Below are 18682 nucleotides of genomic sequence, written 5' to 3'. Positions count from 1 at the left end.
GACTATGGTCCCAAGCCCGCAGGATCAACTACTCAGTCCCTCTGGGTAGCTGGCTGTGACCAAGTAATGACCATAACCTTGCCCCTTGTCAGCTCTAAGAGAAGCACTTTTTAAGAGCATACTACAGATAAACAGTTTTGTAATAAGGTATGATGATTGGACTCTAGTACCCACACCATGCTCTTTGTTGACCATATGCTTGTAATGTATCATTCCCTTGACTAGTAAGCTTCATTCAGGTACTGCCCTTCCCACGCTGCCTATGAGATCATGGACAATGAGTCCATCTCTCTGGGCTTCAGTTTTCTCATCTATAAAAGGGAGAGAAAAGTCTTTTCAAACTTCAAAATTCTGTGATTCTATAATATTCTGGGAACTTTCTTTGTTGGTTACCAGGGACTTTAAAAAAAAAAAAAAAAAACTCACTGCTGTCAAGTTGGTGGAAGGGAGGATTCCTAGATAGGTTGGGGGAGGAAATATATATATATAAATTTGTCCATTTTTTCTAGGTTTTCAAATTTGTTGGAGTACAGTTCTTCATAGTATCCTGATATTATTATTTTTATTCTGTTGTGACATCACCCATTTCATTTCTTATTCATGTTATTTTCATCTTCTCCTTCTTTTCCTTTGTTAAATTTACCATTCGTTGGTCAATTTTATTAATCTTTTCAAAGAACCAGCTTCTAGTCTTGTTGACTTTTTTCTGTTGTCTTTCTGTTTTCGGTTTTTATTTATTTCTGCTTGAATCTTTATTATTTCTCTTCTTCTGGTAACTGTAGGCTTTTGGGCTACTCTTTTTCTAATTGTTGGAAATGTTGGGTTAAGATGTTGATTTTTGCTCTTCTTTTTTGATGTGTGCATTTGTTGCTATAAATTGCCCTCTGATCACTGCTTTTGCTGTGTCACAAAGATTTTGGTATGTTGTGTTTTCATTCTTATTTGATTCAAGGAATTTTTTTATTTCATTTTTTATTTCTTCTATTACCAGTCATTTTTGAGGAGGGTGTTAGTTTCCTTGTGTTTGCTCTTTTTCCATAGGTGTTCCTAGTGTTGATCTCTAATGTTATAGCATCTGAGAAGATGCTCTTCAGTATTTCAATGTTTTTAAATTTATTGAGGCTTGCTTTGTACCCTAACATATGGTCTATCCTGGAGAATGTCCAATGTGTGCTTGAAAGGAATGTATATTGGGCTGCTGTTGGGTGAAGTACTCTGTAGGTCAAGTTGGTTGATTGTATCATTTAGTTCCTCTTCATCTTTGTTGAGTTTCTTTCCAGTTGTTCTGTCTTTTATTGAAAGTGATGTATTAAAGTTTCCTACTATTACTGTGGAGTCATCTGTTTGTCTTTTCAATTCTGTTAAAGTCTTATTTATATATTTTGGGGCTCTTTCATTGGATGTGTAGATATTTATTATAGTTATGTCTTGTTCAATAGACCCTTTAATCATTAAGTAATGTCCTTGCTTGTCTCTTTTGGTCATTTTTGTCTAAAAGTCTATTTTATCAGATATTAATATTGCCACTCCTGTTCTTTTTGATTGCCATTTGCTTGATAGATCTTTTTCCAACCTTTGATTTTTAGTCTATTTTTGTCTTTATGTCTAAGATGTGTCTCTTGTAGGCAGCATATCGATGGGTCATGTTTTCTTATCCAGTCTGCAACTCTCCATCTCTTGAGTGGTGCATTTAGTCCATTTACATTCAGTGCAATTATAGCCAAGTATGAATTTATTGATACCATTTTGTTATGTGTTTTTTTCATGGTATTACTGATAATATAATTTTCTGTGCTGAGTTCATTTTGTTTATGAATCCTGTTATCATTGCTATTGTTTTAGTATTTGCTAAATATTTGCACTTGTCCTCTTTTTTATTTTGATGTGACGGTTTATTATTTTTCTTTGAAGATGACTTGTGATTTATAATTTTCTTCCCAGGTTTTAAAAAGTTTCTATCTCACAGTTGTCATGACTTCCTTATCATTTAGAAGTTATGTAACTACATTATTTATTCTCTCTTTTTGGTTTGTAGTAGTCCTCATTTACCAATTGATGTCTCTGGTTCCCTGTTTACTGTCTTATAAGCTTATTTTACTTTAGGTACTTCTAAAAATGAGTTGGTTTCCGGGTTATGTCATCCTGTGTGTTAATCATTTGTTGTTTACTGTTGTTGTTTCTCTGCCTGAAGGACTCTTGTATGTTTGGTCTAGTTTTAACAAATTTTCTTAATTTTTGCTTATCTGGAAGTGTCCTAATTTCACCATCATATTTGAGGGACAATTTTATTTTATTTTATTGTGCTTTGGGTGCAAATTTACAGAACAAAATTTGTTTTACATTCAACAGTTTGTGTACATTTGATTTCACACCCTGATACCATCCCCAATCATAACAAACTCTCGTCCCCTCTCATCCCTGTGACTACCCCCTCCTTGTGCCCTTCTTAGCTATGCACTCCTGTCTGTCCACCTTTCCTTCTCTGAATGCTGTCCCTCTGATGTTCCATGGCCAATTGCTCTAAGTAAGGGGTGTATTTCCCTAGAGTAGGCGTGTTGCCTTGGTAGGTATTGGATCTGCATATAGGTCTTTCTACTGTTGGGCTGAGAACCAATCTATGGGAATGAGTCAATTTAGGCCAGAAGGGTAACCCAGGGCCTTAGTCTTGGGAGTTCCATTGAAGGAAATTTTTGCTGGATATATAATTCTTGGTTGGATTTTTTTGTTGTTGTTCTTTCAAGGTTTTATATATATCACAGCATGGTTTCTGCCAAGAAACCTGAGCTTAGTCTATTGGTTGCCCTTTGTAGATAATTTCTTGCTTTCCCATGCTGCTTTCAGGATTCTTTCTTTGTCTTTGGTTTTGGTGAATTTGATTATGATTGTCTTGGTGATTTTCTTTTGGAACCTATCCTATTTGGGGTTCATTAAACTTCTTAAATTGATACATTCATGTCTTTCATTATATCAGGGAAATTCTCTTCCAGCAAATCTTCCACAATTTTCTCTGTCATTTTATTTGTCTCTTCTTGGTCTGGAATTCTGATTACATGTAGGTCTTCTCACGTGAATCTTAGGCTTTCTTCATTTTGTATTGATCTTTTTTCTGATTAGTCCCTTAACAAAGAAGTATTGAGGTGTTTTTCTTCAATCTCATTAATTTTGTTTTCCATTGATTCAATTCTTTTGCCCATTCAATGTGTTTTCTATTTGTTTTTGTGTTGTTTCTAATTTTTTGTTTGTCTATTTCATCTTATATTGCTTTCCTAAATTGTTCTACTGGGTTTTTTTTTTTTTTCTGTTTTCCTTAATTTTGTTATTGTTTTTCTTTGTCTGTCTCTCAATCTGTTGAAGATACCCAAATATAATTCCTTTGGATTCCTTATTAGGGAGTTTCAATGCTGCTTCTTCCTTGGGGATGTTTGCTGGGTTTGTATGCTAGTCCCTTGTTTCTACTGCTCTATATTGCTTCTTTGTTTGGACTGGGGTGGTCAGTTGTCTCCAAGACATTGTGATGTTGTTGTATTTGTATTTAATTTGTGGTTGTATGTTGCTGTGATTCATATTTTGTTTTTGTTTGTTTCCTTTATTTTGTTTTTGTATATCTGTGAGGGCAGGGTACTGTGCTTCTCTATTCACTAGTTGTTAGTACTCAGGCACTCATCACTTGTCTCTCAATGTGTATGATAGAGAATGAAAGTGTGTACACAGATCTCTGTTAGCTGTTTGTAGCAGTTAAGGGCAAGTTGAGCTGTTATTTGCTATCTATCATTGTCAGTTGGTGCAAAAACAAGTGGTAGCCTTCTTTCAGTGGGTTGGGCTGCAGGAGGTGCAGGTATGTAGGTTGTATAAGAATGGTACTGTCTCCCACTCAATTAGACAAAAAAAAAAAAAATCCACAAAATACAAACAAGAGAACAAAAAACTCAAACCACATAAACAAACAGGAACAATCAGACACAAAAAGAAATGCAATAAATGAGAAGAAAAATTTTGAGAATATATTTTTAAGAAAGAAATAAGGGATAAAAACAGTAACTAGGGAGGGGAGAATGAGAGAAAAGAGCAAAAGTAAAAGAATAGTAGAGAAAACATGGGAAAACTGCAAAAGGGAAAGCAAGGAATGGGAAGAACTAAAAGAAAGAAAAATGAAAGAAAGGAACAAGAAAAAAGGAAGAGGGGAAAAGAGAACCAGGGAAGGGAAAGAGAATAAATAATTAATCAAATAAAAAGGAAGAAAGGAAGATAAAAAGAATAATTAAAAAACAAACAAAAATAAAACTGGAGTTGAAGGGGTACAGCACCCAGATTCTGTCAGGGCACAGACTGGGATGGAATTCCTGCTGATCAAGAGGGTAGGTGGAGGTGGGGATGGCCACACCTCTGTTCACCAAGAGGGTGTGGGTATAAGAGTGAAAAGGGGAATGTCACACCTTTCTAGTCATCAGTCTCCAGTGCAGTTGTTCATTCTGTACTCAGCAAGTGGAGCCTATTCTTAGGTCACTGTCTAGGTCAGAGCACCACTTCTATCTATTCAAAATGGCTGTGCTGTTTGCAGATATTCAAAATGAATGTGCCCCAGCATAGCTGTCTGTCCACAGGTCTCTTTGTCTCCTTCGTCCCTATTTTTCTTTCTAGTTGTCAGATACCACCGCAGTCCTTGCCCGTGTAGTCCTTGGTAAGCAGAACCGATTCTTAGGTTGCTACTGGGACCTGCTTGCAAATATTCAAAATGACTGCACCCTCGGGGTGGCCAGCAGTCCCCAGCTCTGTTTGTCTTCTTCACTGTTTTCCTTTCTGGTTGTCAGGCACTAGTGCAGTCCTTGCCCAAATAGTCCTTGATGTCTTAGGTTGCTATTGGGACCCACTTGCAAATATTCAAAATGACTGTGCCCTCAGAAAAGCTGACAGTCTGCAGCTCCATTTGTCTCCTTACTTAGTGTTTCCATTCAGGTTCTTCTACTAGTTGATATATAATCCACTTCTTTATCCTTCTCTTCAAAGCTCAGGGTTCCAGGATCAAATTCTGTAGTGGATTCACTTGGGTTCTTATTGCTTTGTTGCGGAGGGTCTGTGTAGCTTGTTTGCTTATTCCACCATCTTGCTGGAACTCCTCCACTTCTGGCAATTCTTCAGTGCATACTCCCTGAACATGACAGGTTTCACTGAATTTTCTTCTTTCAGAATATTTATCATCTGAATTCCCCCTATTTATCATTTGATCATATACTATGTTTGGAAATACATTTTCACATGGCTAACTTTGTCTTGTTCACAGCTATGCACCAGAACCTCGTATACCACCTAGCACATAGTAGGCATGTGTTTACCCAATGAATATTTGTTGAATGTGGATCGAGTACATGTCTTGGTTTTATTTCCCAATCTAAATCAAGATCTGGATTTCAAGTTCTCAATACGATATTTTACACTCACTTCTTCTATACTTTCCTCATGCCTAGCATAATGTTGAACCTTGATTGCTTGATTTCTGTTGTGGCAGAGACTATGACAAACTTCTGGCATTTTGTTGCATTGTTTTGAAATAGCTGATCACTGTTCTCTTTAATGTTAATAATTCTTTACCACTTTCTCTGGTGGCGTAGTGCTAAGGCATTTGACTACTAACCAGAAGGCTGGTGGTTCAAGCCCACCATCCACTCCTTGGAAGGAAGGTTGGGCAATCTACTTTCATAGTGATATTGCCTCAGAAACCCAAGGAGGGGTCGCTGTGAGTCAGGACTGACTGTACAGCAGTGAGTTTGGTTTTTGGTTTTATTCATTTATTTATTTTAGTATTACCCTAGACCACATCCCACAGATAAATTATCTCACTGACTTTATCTCATTAAGATGAAATTTTAAAAATTCACATAACATATATAACTGTCAGGACCCGTCTCTCCCCACCACTGTACCACAGTCAGTAAAATATATCACTCGTGCTTCCATCTAACACTGAGAAGCTTCTCCCTTTCTCTGTTTTTCACTGAATTATATCTGGAATTCTATGCATATACTTTTGTTAAAGATTGAAGCAGTAGAGAGATACAAAGAGAGGATGGACATATGAAGAAGGAACAAACCAAACAATTCAGTAATTTGTTTGGATATGAACTTCCAAGAGGCTCTAATAATTTTCCTTCACATATTTGTAGATTATTGATAAATTGCCTCACTCTGTTCTCTGATCTGCATTCCCAGGACTCATAACCTTTCTGTCTTTGTCTTCTTGTCTACCATTTAATGAGCTTTCTTGTGATTTTATACTGAACTTCTTTTCATTCTTTAGATACATAATCAAGACTTAAAGCACTATGCCATAGAAGAGAAAGTACTGTCCTTGGAACCAGGTAGATCTGGCTTGAATTGCAGCCGTGCTAAATAAAACTTAACTGACCTTGGACAAGTCACCAAAACCCTGAGCCTCAGTTATCTGATCTGTAAAATGAGGTTAATTATACCAGATCCAAATGGTTCCTATGAAAATAAAATTGGATGCTATATAAAACATAGCACTTTAAAGCACAGGTGCCCTATACAGTGAATGACTCCTCTTCTCCCTCCTTCTCTTTTTCTTTCTCTTGTCCTCATCGTCCTCCTCCTCTTCTTCCTTTTTCCTCTTTATCATTATTCTTCTTCTCTTCCTGTCCCTCTTCTTCCTTCTCTTCACTTACCACCTCCTTTTCTGTCTTCTCCATCTCCTTTGTCACAATAAAACAAACCAAACTCACAGCCATCAAGTCAGTTCCAACTCATAGCAACCCCCATTGGGTTTCCAAGGCAGAGAATCTTTACAGAAGTAGATTGCCCGCTATTCCTTCTGCAGAGCGGCTGGTGGGCTTGAACCACCAACCTTTTGATTAGCAGTCAAATGCCTTAGACACTATGCCACCAGAGCTCCTTATAGGCTCTTTGCCATAGCTACTACTTAATCTGGTGCTGTATAATAGCACCTCTATGATCAGAAGCTCAGGACCTCATTGGAGTCCAGCTGTCAACCCTCTCTGTGGGAGGAAACTGACCACAGTGCCAGCTCCAGGCAGCAGGCAGGGAGTTGATTTCCTTGGACATCAGAAATAAAAATGCAGAAGCAAAATTCAGACATTAGAAATGGGAGCAGACTGGTATAAGAGGAGCAGTGAGGAGGAACCGTGAAACATGTGGGGAGAGCAGATTCAAAAATCTATTCAGTAGGTGGGGAAAATAGAGGGAAGTTGTGGATGCTTTTGCTAATTCATCCACTGAGCATCTGTTTAGGCTCAGTTGGGGACCCAGGCTGGAGCAGAATCTTGATGGGGCTGCATATGGGTTAGTAGTCACTGCTGAGGACTGGGGATTGGATAGTATCTCAGGGAGTCTAGTGGGCAAGTTCAACCCTGCCTGGCCTGCTAGGTGTTAGAAACACTCTGATGGACACCTTAGGCTTTGATAATATCTAAGTGTGACACAAAGTGTCCTTATTATTAAAAGTACTGATCCAATGCCTTATTTCATTTTGAAAGCACCTGTGTACACGTAATGAAATACACATAACACATCACTTGATATGTTTATACACATATCTTGGCTTACCTAAGCCCTGTCCTCTAATCAACTGCCAAGAGCAGTAGAAAGCTTACTCCTGAGTTACCCCATTCTGCCACTACCTACCTATATCCTGAGTTACCCTATTCTGCCACTACCCACCTATATCACTTTTGGTATGTCATTTAACCTCTAGGACCTAGGTCTCCTCACTAGGAAGTATGGTTTGGGTTTGGGGAGAGAGGGAGGAAAGTACAGATTTGGAAAAGGCACCTTCAGCCTCTGAACATCTGTGACTTTCACTAGCTGGGCTCATACCTGGCTCATATTTTTTTATCTTCAGGTAAGGATGCAGAAGTGGAAGTTGCAGCTGGCTCAGGATGAGAACAGGACCTCTATGTGGTACAGAAAACTAGAACCAGGCTCTAAGCAGCTCTTCGGTAGCCCCGTGCATGCCTACCTCCAGGCAACCCTGCTGCCACACTTTGGACTTAAAGAATTCACTGTTGAGGTTCTAAAGTACTGGCTCTCAAACATAAGCTGCATCAGCATCTCCTGGGAGAACTTGTTGAAACACAAGTTGTCAAGCCAGTGTTTGTGATTTAGTAGGTCTAAGCAGGGGCCAGAGAGTTTGCAGTTCTAACATGTTCCCAGGTAATGCTGATGGTACTGGTCTGAGACCACACTTTGGATTACTGAGGGAGTCTTTTTTAAATACTGATGCTAAATCCCAACTTCTCCCAATTTTTTTTTGTTTTATGAGTGTGGCATGATTCCCTGGTACCTATAGTTTTTAAAACAAGCCCAGGTGAGTCTTACGTGCAGCCTGAGTAGAGAAAAAAACACTTTGGAGACTCTCAGTACAAAGAAACCAAACTCACTGCCATCAAGGTTGGTTCTGACTGATAGCAACTCGCACTGGGTTTCTAAAGCTTTACAGAAGCAGACTGCCTCATCTTTCCTCCGGGTAGCGACTGGTAGGTTCAAACTGTTGACCTTTTGGTTAGCATCTAAATACCGTAACCACTGTACCATAGTGCCTAAGGCACTTGACTGCTAACTAGAAGGCTCGCAGTTCATACCCACCAGCCACTCCTCGGAAGGAAGATGGGGCAATCTACTTCCGTAGTGATGCTGCCTCAGAAACCCAAGGAAGGGTCGCTATGAGTCGGGTCTGACTCGATGGCACATAACAACAATAACAACTGTACCACCAGAGCTCCTTTAGGAAGCTCTCACAGAACCAGCTTATATTCAACTATGAAATGAAATGAGACATTTTGATGGACCTTTGCATTTTGAAAGGATCCCTGGTGGTACAGTGGTTAAAGCACTCAGCTGCTAACCTAAAGGTCAAGACCAGAAAGAAAGATGTCTGCTTCCTTAAAGATTTATAGCCTTAAAAACTCTTTGAGGCAGTTCTACTCTATCCTATAGCATTGCTATGCATCAGAATCAACTCAGTAGTAATGGGTTTGGTTTTCTTGGTTGCATTTTGAAAATGATTAATGTTCTTCAACTCTTGGGTGTCATCTTTGAACAATTCACAATGCCAGATTTCACAAACATACAGAGCACCCAGTAAAATTTGAATTCTAGATAAACAGTGAATGATTTTTTTTAGTATAAGTATGTCCCATGCAATATATAAATTCAAATTTAACCTGGCATCCAGTATTTTATCTGGCCAGCCCTACATATGTAAAACCTGTTCCTCCACCTCATTTTTAAGTTTCCTGTTTATATCCACTCACATTTAACTAACCCTCATGCCTCTTAACGTACCTGGGGAAGCCACTGATAGAGATTTGGAAGCGTTAACCTCCAGCCAAAGGTGTTTGTTGTTGTTGTTAGGGATTGTTGAGTTTATTCCTACTCATAGTGACCCCATGCACAACAGAATGAAATACTGCCCAGTCTTGCACCAGCATAACAATTGTTCCTGTGCTGAAACCCATCATTGCAGCCACAGAGTCAATCCATCTTGTTGAGCATCTTCCCCTTTTTCACTGACCCTCTACCCAGCAACTCAGCATCATGTCCTTCTTCAGGGACGGCTCCCTTTTAACAACATGACCAAAGTATGAGAGATTGTCTGGCCATTCTTGCTTCTAAAAAATATTCTGGCTGTACTTCCTCCAAGACAGATTTATTTGTTCTTTTAGCAGTCCATAGTACATTCAGTATTCTTTGCCAGTATCACAATTCAAATGCATAAATTCTTCTGCACTCTTCCTTATTCGTTATCCACCTTTTGCATGTATAAAAGGAGATTGAAAATGCCATTTCTTGGGTCAGGAACACCTTAGATTTCAAAGTGACATCTTTACTCTAACACTTTAAAGAGATCTTTTACAGTAGATTTGCCCAATGCCATACAATGCTTGATTTCTTGACTGCTGCTTCCATGAATGTTGATTGTGAATCCAAGTAAAATGAAGTCCCTGACAACTTTGATCTCTTCTCTATTTATCATGATGTTGCTTATGGTCCAGTTGTGAGGATTTTTGTTTCCTTCATTTTGAAGAGTAATTCATACTGAAGGTGGTGGTCTTTGATCTTCAGCAGTAAGTGCTTCAAGTCTTCTTCACTTTCAGCAAGGAGCATTGTGTCATCTGAATATCAGGTTGTTAAAGAGTCTTCCTCTAATCCTGATGCCGTGTTCTTTTTCATATAGTCCAGCTTCTCAGATTATTTCATCAGCATTCACATTAAATAACGGTGGTGAAGGGATACAACACTGATGCACACCTTTCCTGATTTTAAATCATGCAGTATTCTCTAGTTCTGTTTGAACAACTGGCTCTTGATCTCTGTACAGGTTCCTCATGAGCAGAGTTAAGTGTTCTAGAATTTCCATTCTTCACAATGTTATCCAGAGTTTGTTAAGATCCACACAATCAGATACCTTTGCATAGTCAATTAAACACAGGTAAACATCTTTCTGATACTCTTTGCTTTCAGCCAAGATTCATCTGACATCAGCAATGATATCCCTTGTTCCATGTCCTCTTTTGAATCTAGCTTGCATTACTGGAAGTTCCTTGTCAATATGCTGTAGCAACTGTTTTAGAGTTATCTTCAGAAAAAATTTTATTTGCATGTGATATTAGTGATTAAAAAAAAAATTCACTGCCATCTAGTCAGATCTGACTCATAGCAACCCCTCCTTGGGTTTCCAAGGTGGTATCACTAGGGAAGTAGATTGCCCAACCTTCCTTAGGAAGAGAGCTGGTGGGTTTGAGCCACTAGCCTTCTGGTTAGCAGTCAAATGCCTTAGGCACCATTCTACCAGAGCTCCCAATATTAGGGATAGTGTTCAATAATTTCCACATTCTGTTGGATCACCTTTCTTTGGAATGGGAACAAATTTGATCTCTTCTAGTTGGTTGACCAGGTAGCTGTCTTCCAAATTTCTTGGCATAAATTAGTAAGTGCCTCCAGCCCTGCATCCATTTTTTGAAACATTACAATGAGTATTCCATTAATTCCTGGAGTCTTGTATTTTGGGAAATTCCTTCAGTGCAGCTTGGACTTCTTCCTTCAATACTATCGATTCTTCATCATGTGATACCTCTTGAAATGGTTGAATATTGACCAATTCTTTTTGGTACTGTGACTCTGTATATTCCTTCCATTTTCTTTTGGTGCTTCCTACATCATCCAGTGCTGAAGCTGTTAGGAAATCCATATATCAAGGTCCATGTGGAGAGTGAGATCTATGCCTCCTGGAAGACAGGAGATCTTTGTTCTACTCTCAACTCCATCACTGCCTAGCATGTGACTTTGGGATTTTTTTTTTCTTTTCTTTTCTTTTTTTTTTTTTTAATTTCACTAAGGCCCAGTTGGGACTAGGCATCTTCTAACATCATAGACTCATAGAATGTTTGGCCAGAAAAAAAACTAACCCAGTCATCTGGATGACTGGATTAACAACTTTTTAGCAACAAAAATCCTTATTTCCAGATGAAATTGTATATGGAAGTCCATTACATAAAGCTGATAATAGCAGAGCTGCTCTGCTGATTGAGGGGATGGACAGTCATCTTGTTACAGCACCCCTAGAACTCCTAGTTGAGCCTTGAGATACTGTAGCAAAAGCTTTTGGGATCTTTGGAGCCAGTTGAAATGTACTCATGAAACTCAATTTTGACATGAGAAAATTGAGTGAGAGATTATGACTTGCCTAAGATCACACAGTTAGTGTATGTGCAAGTATCTGTTTATATATATGTTAAGGAAGCAGGCTGGAAACTCAGGAAGAGTTTTATGTTACAGTCTTCAGGCAAAATTTCTTCTTTTCCAAGAACCCTATTATGGCCTTTAAATGATTAGATAAGGCCTACCCACATTACTTAGAGTCCACCCTTACATAGAGTTAACTGATCCTAGATGTTAACTACATCTACAAAATACTTTCACTGCCACACCTAGATTAGTGATTGAATAATGTATACACCTCAGACTAATCACTGTGGGCATCTTTGGTACAAATGTGATGTTGGAACCATGAACATGAGTAAGGCCATTCTCAGGAGTTGTGCCCAGCAGAGAGAGAAGCAGTCCAAAAAAAATAAAATAAACCGAGGAGGCACCTACATTTCAAGGTTGGGCATTTTGTACCCAATCTTTGAGCTGGCCCTCTCTTTACTGCTCCCATATCAAAGCAGCCAGCATTTGTTGTTGTTGTTATTTGCCATAGAGTTGGACCCAACTCATAGCGACCCCTCCTTGGGTTTCCAAGGCAATATCACTATGGAAGTAGATTACCCAACCTTCCTTCTGAGGAGCACCTGGTGGGTTTGAACCGCCAGCCTTCTAGTTAGCAGTCTACCAACCTGCAATCTCAACTAAATAAAAATATGAAAATTGAATGGAAAACTAAAACACATTCACTTGTAGTAGATAAATGATAATTATTCTTCCCCCTTATGATAAAATTATAGTATTGGGAGCTGTTGAGAATTCATTCATTAAAATGCATATTTCAAATTATATGTTCTATTAAAATTTACAAAGCACTTACTATTTGATGGAATAGTGATATATCATTTACTATATATGATATACTACGTACCATATTTTATGCTCTAATTCCTTCCCCAAGAGCCCTAGTTGGCTGAGCATGTGCAAATACCTGGCCAGGATCAGTTAATGTGTATACTATTAAAGACTTGTGCTTGGAAACAACAGAGGAAGAACTAGTGGTTGATCCACTCACTGCAAACTGGTTTGCTATTATCAATTGGCTAATGACCAGTCTTTCTAAAAAGAAACTACATTTTGAGGATTTTTTTGGAGTCATTTTGGTGTCCTAGTCTTTTTGATAGGAGCTCTGGTAGTATATTGCCTAAGGTACTTGACTGCTAACCAGAAACTGGTCATTCAAACCCACCAGCCACTCCTTGGAAGGAAGATGGGGCAATCTACTTCCATAGTGATATTGCCTCAGAAACCCAAGGAGGGGTCGCTATGAGTCAGGTCTGACTTGAGGGCACATAACAACAATAGTCTTTTTGATGTATTTTGACCCTTTTAAGACTTAAAAAAAAAAAATCTCTATCAAGGTATTCTTCTGATTTAAATGTATAAATTTACAAATAATTATTAGATGTGCAATATTCTGAATGAACAGGAATCTTTTTCCATTATGTCTTTTTGTTTTTGTTGTTTTAAAGAAAATTTGCCAATAAACCCTTTCCTTAAAAATTTAAGTTTCTTTTAATAAATGCAGCTCAATATATTGACCCACATTGATCATTCTACTCTGCAGTGTTCTGATCCTGAAGCTAAATCAATTAAGGACAATCAGTGTCATATTCAACAGGGTAAAATCTACTTGCCCAGAATTTGTTGCCCAGGATGTCAGGATAAAAAGGCAAGTACATAACTAACCCTTGCGAGCACATGGACTAGTGATGAACTTGGGTTTCTTTCTTTCTTTTTTTTTTTTTTTTTTTTTGTCATAATACCATTAGAATTATTTTCTCTAGCAAGAAAGGAAAGACCAAACTTCTTTTTGAAGGTCATTTATACCATGCCAATAAGATAGGGAAATTATGTCCTGGAGGTGTAGAAGTTTTTGTAATTGGCACCGTCAAGCACAAGTGGTAACATTTTTAAAATACTGATTAGAAATGTCATATTAAGCCCTGATCCTCCCTTAGAAAAAATTGGTTTAAAATCCTTAAGATGTGAAAAAAAAAAAAAAGTGGCAGAGAAAGAATAGGATAGTCTGAATGGATTTGATTTAAAAATCCATAATATGTTAAAATATGACAAAAGTAATAGGAATTCAAAACAGATACAAAAGCACTTAAAAGAGGATGGAATCTTAGTCAAATTGATCATTAGGGATCTTGGTTTTCAGTGAATTTATAATTTGTCTGGGAGGAAGATAGACACTTTACCATGCTGGATCTAAAATGTGAGCAGAATTTTGTAAGCAGAAGAAGCAGGGAAAAAACATTTATAAGTCATGCATATAAAGCAAGGAAGCATTAAAGTTCAGGCTCTTCAAAAACCAGCAGATGACTAGAGGAAAGGGGCTGGGAACAAGCAGAGTGAGGGGAACCAAAACTGAAATTGTGGTGGGACTGTAGGTGAAGGGGTTTGAAGGACATACCAATGAGTTAGCAAATGGTTTTCATATAGTGATTTTGATATTACTGGATTTTAAGTGAAGGGAAGAGATTTTTATCAAATCTAGAGGGCAGAGACATTACCAAATCCATCAGTATTATGTGGGGACTCCTGAAGTCCATGACAGTCTGTGGCCTCAAAATTACTTTCACAGTCATACTATCAGGTTTATTTTCTGCTTTACTCTCATTCATTCATGAATATTCAGTGGAGTTTTCCAGAGACTTTATGATATGAAATGGTGTCATCATTCTGACAGCACAAGGAATATGTATTTGTGTAATCTTCTTGTTGTTGTTAGTTGCCATGTAGTCAGCTCAGACTCATGGCCCCATGTATAACAGAACAAAATATTCCCCAGTCCTGTATCAGCTTCATGACTGCTAATATGCTCAAGTCCATTTCTTTGGCCACGGAATCTGAGTACTTTCCAACCTATTTAACCTGGTGGTTAAAGCACTTGACTGCTAACCAAAAGGTCAATGGTTCGAACTTACCAGCTGCTGCTCCATGGGAGAAAGATGTGGAAGGCCACTTCCATAAACATTTACAGCCTTGGAAAAGCTATGGGGCAGTTCTGTTTCCATCCTATAGGATTACTATGAGTCAAAATCAACTCGACAGCAGTGGGTTTGGGTTTGGGTTTCCAACCTACGGGACTCATCTTGTAACACTTTTTCAGATTATATTCTATTGTAATCCATAGGGCTTTCATTGGCTAATCTTTCTTCCTAGTCTGTCTTAGTCTGGAAGCTCACTGAAACTTGTCTACCATGGGTGACTCTGCTGATATTTGAGATACTGGTCACATAGCTTTCTACTATCATAGCAACATGTCGGCCATCATAATACAACAGACAGGTGGTAGTATGTGGTGTTGGGTTTTAAAAATGTCACTGTTTTCATTCCTAATATTGTAAATATTGATATATAGCACTCATAAGCAAAAGCTTTTCGGGGCCCTCAATGTTGAGTGAAAAGAGCAAGTGATACCACAATGTGTGAGAATTACTGTGCTGTTTGTCTGTAATCTCCCTGCTGCCTGGCCAAGAAGCTGGTTCTCCATGGACATGTGCTGAATGAAGGAATGGCAGTGCTAGCATTCTATAGAAAATGGACTAAACATTGGGAGAAAGTGATGGACAAGACCATTACAGGAGGCTATTGTGTGATTCAGGCCAAAGGTGAAGAGAACATGAATGAGTAGAAGAAAAGAGGAATAACATTCAAGACATCAAAGAGAAAGAATGTGCAAAACTTAGTCATCATTAAATGCATCTAGAAAGGGACAGGGAGAGAGGATTAAAACTCTGATGTTTCCCTTTTGAGGATGGTAGATGATGGTGTCCCACAGGGGACACAATTTGGGGATGAACAGTAGAGTTCACTAACAGTGAGTTAGTTTAAGCCAGTTTAAGCCAGCTTAGCCTAACAGTAAATTCGTTTAAGCCAGTGAGTTTGCAAGATATATAGGTAAACTTTTAGAAATTTTGATCAAGAGCTCATGAAATTTCAGTTACTATTTGTTGATGTGTATATCTCTGTGCTAATTTTGAGAATCATGGTGATAGTTGGAGCCATCAAATTAGATAACATTGCCTAGAGTGATCATCTTTTTCACAGTCTCTTGTTCTTAATATTTACCCTTGTCAATCCACTGAATGTCTCTCCTATTTCAATCTAAAAAGGAACTTTACACACTTTCCAGAAATATGGCCAGTTTAGATAAAAATCCATACTTGGAGCCTTTTTAGGACACGTAGTAAGACTAATTGACTTACCTGCAGCCAGCCACCTGTGACATGCACAGCCCTGCAACACAAGATCATATCTGTGGTTAAAAAGAGGCACTTTCTGCTTGTGCACCTTGGTTTAACTTACCACTGTCCTTCTCTATACTACAGAGCTAGAGAGCTTTTAGGAGATGATGTGCTATTTACTGTGACTGAAGGACAAACATTTTCTTTGGAAAAAGGCTCTGTTGATGGGCCACTCTTTGTAATTTTGTTGCTCTGCAGGATCCCAGGAACAGGGCTAACCTCTTAGCAAGGCAGGTCAAACCCATACAAATGGGGCTTGTGAGGACCACTGAGAAAATGAGGATTTCTTCCAGCTTTGTAATTGCTATATACTTCTAGAAATTCCACAGCAAGCAGCACATGCTTTTCTCAATTATCTCCAAACAAGCAAGGACAGGCAAAGCCCAATACACTCTTAGGAAGTGTTTCCACAAAACAAAGACATCATCCTGGTGGTGCCCTCTCACAATACAGGATTGCCAGGAGAGCCAATGATGAGTCTGAGTTTGTTGGAGCCGATTGGTCTGAGCTCTGGTCTTGACACGTCATACTAACTCATTTCTTTGGAGTGCTATGTTGCTTGACAAGCAGTGAGTGATTCAGTATAGCCACCATGTATTTGCAAAGGACAGCTATTTATAAATGCACCCAAATGTAAGAAAGACCATTTCATAGACTCTTTGAATGGTAAGGACCCTTTAAAATTATCTCACACAACCCCTGACTTCACAGATTAGGGAACTAAATTTCTGAAAGCTTAAATTGTGTCCCCTGAGAACATAAAGTGGATTTGCCCCATTTTGTCACAATGAATCCCCAGCCTTCCCGACTCACCACTTCTTTCAAGAACCATTGGATGCTTATTAGTCAAATATCTCAGAGCACAGATGGGGGACACTCCATCTCCTTGTATGTAGACCTTGAAGAGCATGGAGGGGTTTTTTGACAATTCAGTCTTACCCACTCTAGAAGGAATGAGGCTCAGTGATCCTCATTCAGCAGCTGTTTTCTCTTTCTGTGGCATTGTTGGGTTGCCCACTGGAAGGATTCATTCATTACAAACATTCTTGAGCACCTTACTGGTTTCAGATGTTATGGTAGCCTCTGGAGACATTTGCAGTCTATCTGGGCAAATAGACCTAGACATAACCAACCATAGTATGCACTGTAAGAAAGGCACCTCTTGCTGTGACAGTTCACATATTAGATCTTATCAAGGACAAACAGATCAGCACTGAGTCATAACTGCAATCCAACATGATAGTGCTATTAGAAATTTACATGCCTAAATCATTAATACATAAAAATAGTCATTATATATATTTATTCTAGCTCTTCTACTAACTGTAAGGGGAAAAGGAGCATATCTCTGATGGTTCAGTAGCAGAATTCTTGCACCTAAGGCCCTTGACTGCTAACCAGAAGGCTGGCGGTTCATACCCACCAGCCATTCCTCGGAAGGAAGGTTGGGCAATCTACTTCCATAGTGATACTGCCTCAGAAACCCAAGGATAGGTAGCTATGAGTTGGGGCCAACTCAATGGCACATAACAACAACAACATAGATGAAACCCAGGTTAGATTCCCAGCTGATGCACCTCAAGTGCAGCCACCACCTATTTGTCAGTGGAGGCTTGCATGTTGCTATGGTGCTGAACAGGTTTCAGTGGAGCTTCCAGACTAAGATAGATTAGGAAGAAAGGCCTGGCAATTTCCCTCTAAAAATCAGCCAGTGAAAACTCCATGGATCATAATAGTCTGTTGTTGTTGTTGTTGTTATGTGCCATCTAGTCGGACCCAACTCATAGCGACCCCTCTTTGGGTTTCCGAGGCAGTATTACTATCAAAGTAGATTGCCCCATCTTCCTTCTGAGGAGTGGCCGGTGGGTTTGAACCGCCAGCTTTCTGGTTAGCAGTCAAGTGCCTTAGCCACTATGCTACCAGAGCTCCCCATAATAGTCTAAGCTACAACATATCATGGTGATGGTGCAGGAACTGGCAGCATTGCATTCCATTGTTCATGGGATCATCAGATGCCTGGGATCAACTTCATAACAGCTAACAACAACCATCAACAACTGTAAGCTCCCTGAGGGTGAATTCTGTCCGCTTTTCCTTTCAATTCTCTAATGTGCTTTGTAGAATGTCGTATACATTTAAATGCCAAGAAAAAGATAAAGAATGAAGGAATGAGTGTGTGAATATAAGTGAAAATATAACTGAAAAATTTTAAGTATTTAAACCCTCTTTAACAGTAAGTTAAGTTAGAATAAAGTCTCTTTGAAGACGCTGATGAATTGACATCTGTCCCTTTTCCAGCATGCACCCTTGAGATACACTATTCTTTTGTGAAGTACTTCTTTGCTTTGTGATCTTTTGATAGAAGTGTTGGGATTTCTGTGTTATAAAACAGGTTGCATGAATGAACAATAATTTTTGCAGTCTTAGTATTCAGTGAGGGAGAGGAAATGATAGGAACTTCTTAGTAAAGTCTACAAGGGAACAGGAAGTACAGTATATTCTAATGTGAATACACAGGTAAACAGGATACCAGGCTCCTCCTCTGCTTATATTTTGTATTTGCATGCTGGAAAGAGAACATGGCCCTAGATGGGGGAAAAACAACTACGTTGAACAAAATGGAAGAATAAAAGCATGAAAGAGAAAAATCAATTTGTCGACAACCAAGAAAGAGTTTGAAACTTGTGGAACCA

At 38.8% G+C, this 18682-nt stretch overlaps 1 protein-coding gene across 1 annotated transcript in view; it reads left to right on the top strand.

Moving 5' to 3' along the window:
* Positions 1-18682, top strand: part of PTPRN2 (protein tyrosine phosphatase receptor type N2) — a 1483255-nt gene that overhangs the window by 774504 nt on the left and 690069 nt on the right. The window contains exon 14 of the mRNA XM_007952571.1: positions 14244-14263. Within this exon, the coding sequence (XP_007950762.1) occupies positions 14244-14263 (20 nt within the window). The remainder of the gene's footprint in view (positions 1-14243; positions 14264-18682) is intronic.

This window comes from Orycteropus afer, unplaced genomic scaffold (genome assembly GCF_000298275.1).
Source record: "Orycteropus afer afer isolate SDZICR_OR568_19922 unplaced genomic scaffold, OryAfe1.0 scaffold00347, whole genome shotgun sequence".
NCBI lineage: Eukaryota > Metazoa > Chordata > Mammalia > Tubulidentata > Orycteropodidae > Orycteropus > Orycteropus afer.
Note: the sequence above shows the minus strand (reverse complement) of the source record. Positions and strands in the feature narration are given on the sequence as shown.